Source organism: Micromesistius poutassou (genome assembly GCF_964030765.1).
Source record: "Micromesistius poutassou genome assembly, chromosome: 8".
Classification (NCBI taxonomy): Eukaryota; Metazoa; Chordata; class Actinopteri; order Gadiformes; family Gadidae; genus Micromesistius; species Micromesistius poutassou.
This window is the reverse complement of record NC_140278.1, coordinates 8,212,255-8,214,610: the sequence shown is the minus strand read 5'-3', so window position 1 is coordinate 8,214,610 and position 2,356 is coordinate 8,212,255. Positions and strand designations below refer to the sequence as shown.

General features: G+C 54.9%; 1 protein-coding gene across 1 annotated transcript; it reads left to right on the top strand.

Annotated features, from left to right (window-relative positions):
* Nucleotides 1–213: 213 nt before the first annotated feature.
* On the top strand, nt 214–1,284 carry LOC311351758 (free fatty acid receptor 2; the record flags this gene model as incomplete). The annotated part of the gene is made up of 1 exon (XM_084471904.1): nt 214–1,284. The coding sequence occupies one exon, from the start codon at nt 214–216 to the stop codon at nt 1,282–1,284; it is 1,071 nt and encodes a 356-aa protein (XP_084328030.1).
* Between the last annotated feature and the right edge of the window lie 1,072 nt (nt 1,285–2,356).

Sequence of the window (2,356 nt, the reverse complement as noted above, 5' to 3'; positions counted from 1 at the left end):
CCGTCTCTGTTTGTTCCACGCTGCTGACCGGCACGAGGGGCTGGCTGTGAGACGCACGCCACGCTCCACCGCCCCCCCCCCCCCCCCCCCACCCCACCCCCCCTTCCATCACTCCCGGGGGTGGCAGCCGGGATGTAACGCGACACGCTCCCCCACCCCGAGCACCCACCGACGCCGCGCCCCACCCCACCCCACCCCGTCGCCAGCGCAGCCATGCAGGAATGCCACACGGCGCTCTGCCTCTCGGTCTACATCATCACCTTCGTGACGGGGTTCCCCGCCAACGCGCTCGCCTTCTACACCTTCGGCCGCAAGGTGCGCAAGAAAGCCACGCCCATCGACATCCTCCTGCTCAACCTCACCGTCTCCGACCTCCTCTTCCTTCTCTTCCTGCCCTTCAAGATGCAGGAGGTGATGAACAACATGATGTGGGAGATGCCCTACGCGCTCTGCCCGCTCTCGGGCTTCATCTTCTACACCACCATCTACAACAGCACCTTCTTCCTGACCGCCGTCAGCGTGGAGCGCTACCTGGGCGTGGCCTTCCCCATCCAGCACACGCTGCGCCGCCGGCCCCTCTACGCAGTGCTGGCCAGCCTCTTCTTCTGGGTCTTCTCCATCGTCCAGCTCAGCATCGTCTTCATCATGCCCCTCATCGGCACCGGGGGACCCCCCTCGGCCAACGCCACCGATGACGGCAGCGGTAGCGGCAGCGGTGGCTGGGCGTCGGAGCCGCTGCAGGAGGACCCCTCCCGCCCCCCGGAGCTCCACCGCAGGGAGGCCGTCTGCTATGAGAACTTCACGGCGGCCCAGCTCAGGGTCCTCCTGCCGGTGAGGCTGGAGCTGGGCCTGGTGCTCTTCTGCATCCCCTTCCTCATCTGCAGCTTCTGCTACATCAACTTCATCCGCATCCTGTCGCGGCTGCAGCACATCAGCCGCAGGAGGAAGCTGCGCGCCATCGGCATGGCGCTGGGCACCCTGCTGGTGTTCGCCGTGTGCTTCGTGCCCTACAACGTGTCCCACCTGGTGGGCTTCATCACGTGGCGGAGCCCCGACTGGCGCGACAAGGCCCTGCTCTGCAGCACCTTCAACGCCTGCCTGGACCCGCTCATCTTCTACCTGTCGTCAGCGGCGGTGCGGGGCGTGGTGGGCAGCGTGGTGCAGGGGGCCAGGAGGAGGCTGGCCGGGTGCTGGGAGGGCGCCGCCGGGCTGCGTCTCTGGAGCCACCTCAAGCCGCGCTGCCCGGACAACAGCCAGAAACAGGAGGAGATGAACGCTATCTGACGTTAGCTTAGGGTGCCGCTAGCCGCTAGCACAATGCTATCGGCCTTGATGCTATTTGACCCTGTCTGATGCTAGCTCAGTGCTATCGGGATGCTATCTTGATGCTATTTGACCCTATCTGACTCTAGCTCAGTGCTATCGGGATGCCAGTTCAATGCTATTTTGACGCTATCTGACGCTAGCTCAGTGCTAGCGGGATGCTATCCCGATGCTATTTTGACGCTATCTTAGTGCTGTCTTGATGCTATCTGAAGGGTTGGGAAAAGACAAGTTACTTTTTCCCTCGTGTTTGTTGAAAAGTACGTCACGGAGAAGGTATCACACGTGTATTGAGGCGCATTGTGTGTTTACAGGTCTGCATGTGTGCCCAGATTAGAGACAGGAAATGGAAACTGACGCGTCAAAACAAGAGTTCCTTGAATTGGACTTCTCCCTGTGCTATCTGACTTTTATCAGGAGCAGTAAGCAACGTGCGTAGAGCAACGTGCGTTCACTCATAGACTGAATGAGTTATTCAACAAATTATATATTTCATTACAATAGACTGTTAGAAAGTTGAGTCAAGGGGCCAACAATGCAACTAGAGCCATATCTTATCTCATCCGTTAGCGCAGGAAAAAAAAATGAACTTTGTGCACATAGACACACCTTTTATATACCTTAATCTACCTGCATCCACTTTTACATACACCTTACAGCGTTAAATGTTGCTAAGTATCCATATCTTCTGGACTTTAAATGAATGTGAGTCGGTAAAACAAAATAAAACAAGAGAGAGGGCGGACTTCTCTTCTACTTGGATTATTGTAATAATAATAATAATATATGTAATATTATATTACATGTTGATGATATTTTCTATCATCAACATGAAGTCATCATGGCACTAGTTTGCATGTGTGTCTATGTATACGTCTATTTATATATAGAATGCATGGTTTCGGGTTTGAACCCTACAGTCTTGCCAGTAGTCATCCTAGAGCAAGATGCCTTTACCCCTACCTGCTCCTTAATGACATGTACAAGCCACTTCAAATAAAAGATTAAGCCTGTTTTGCGGTATAATTTTGTT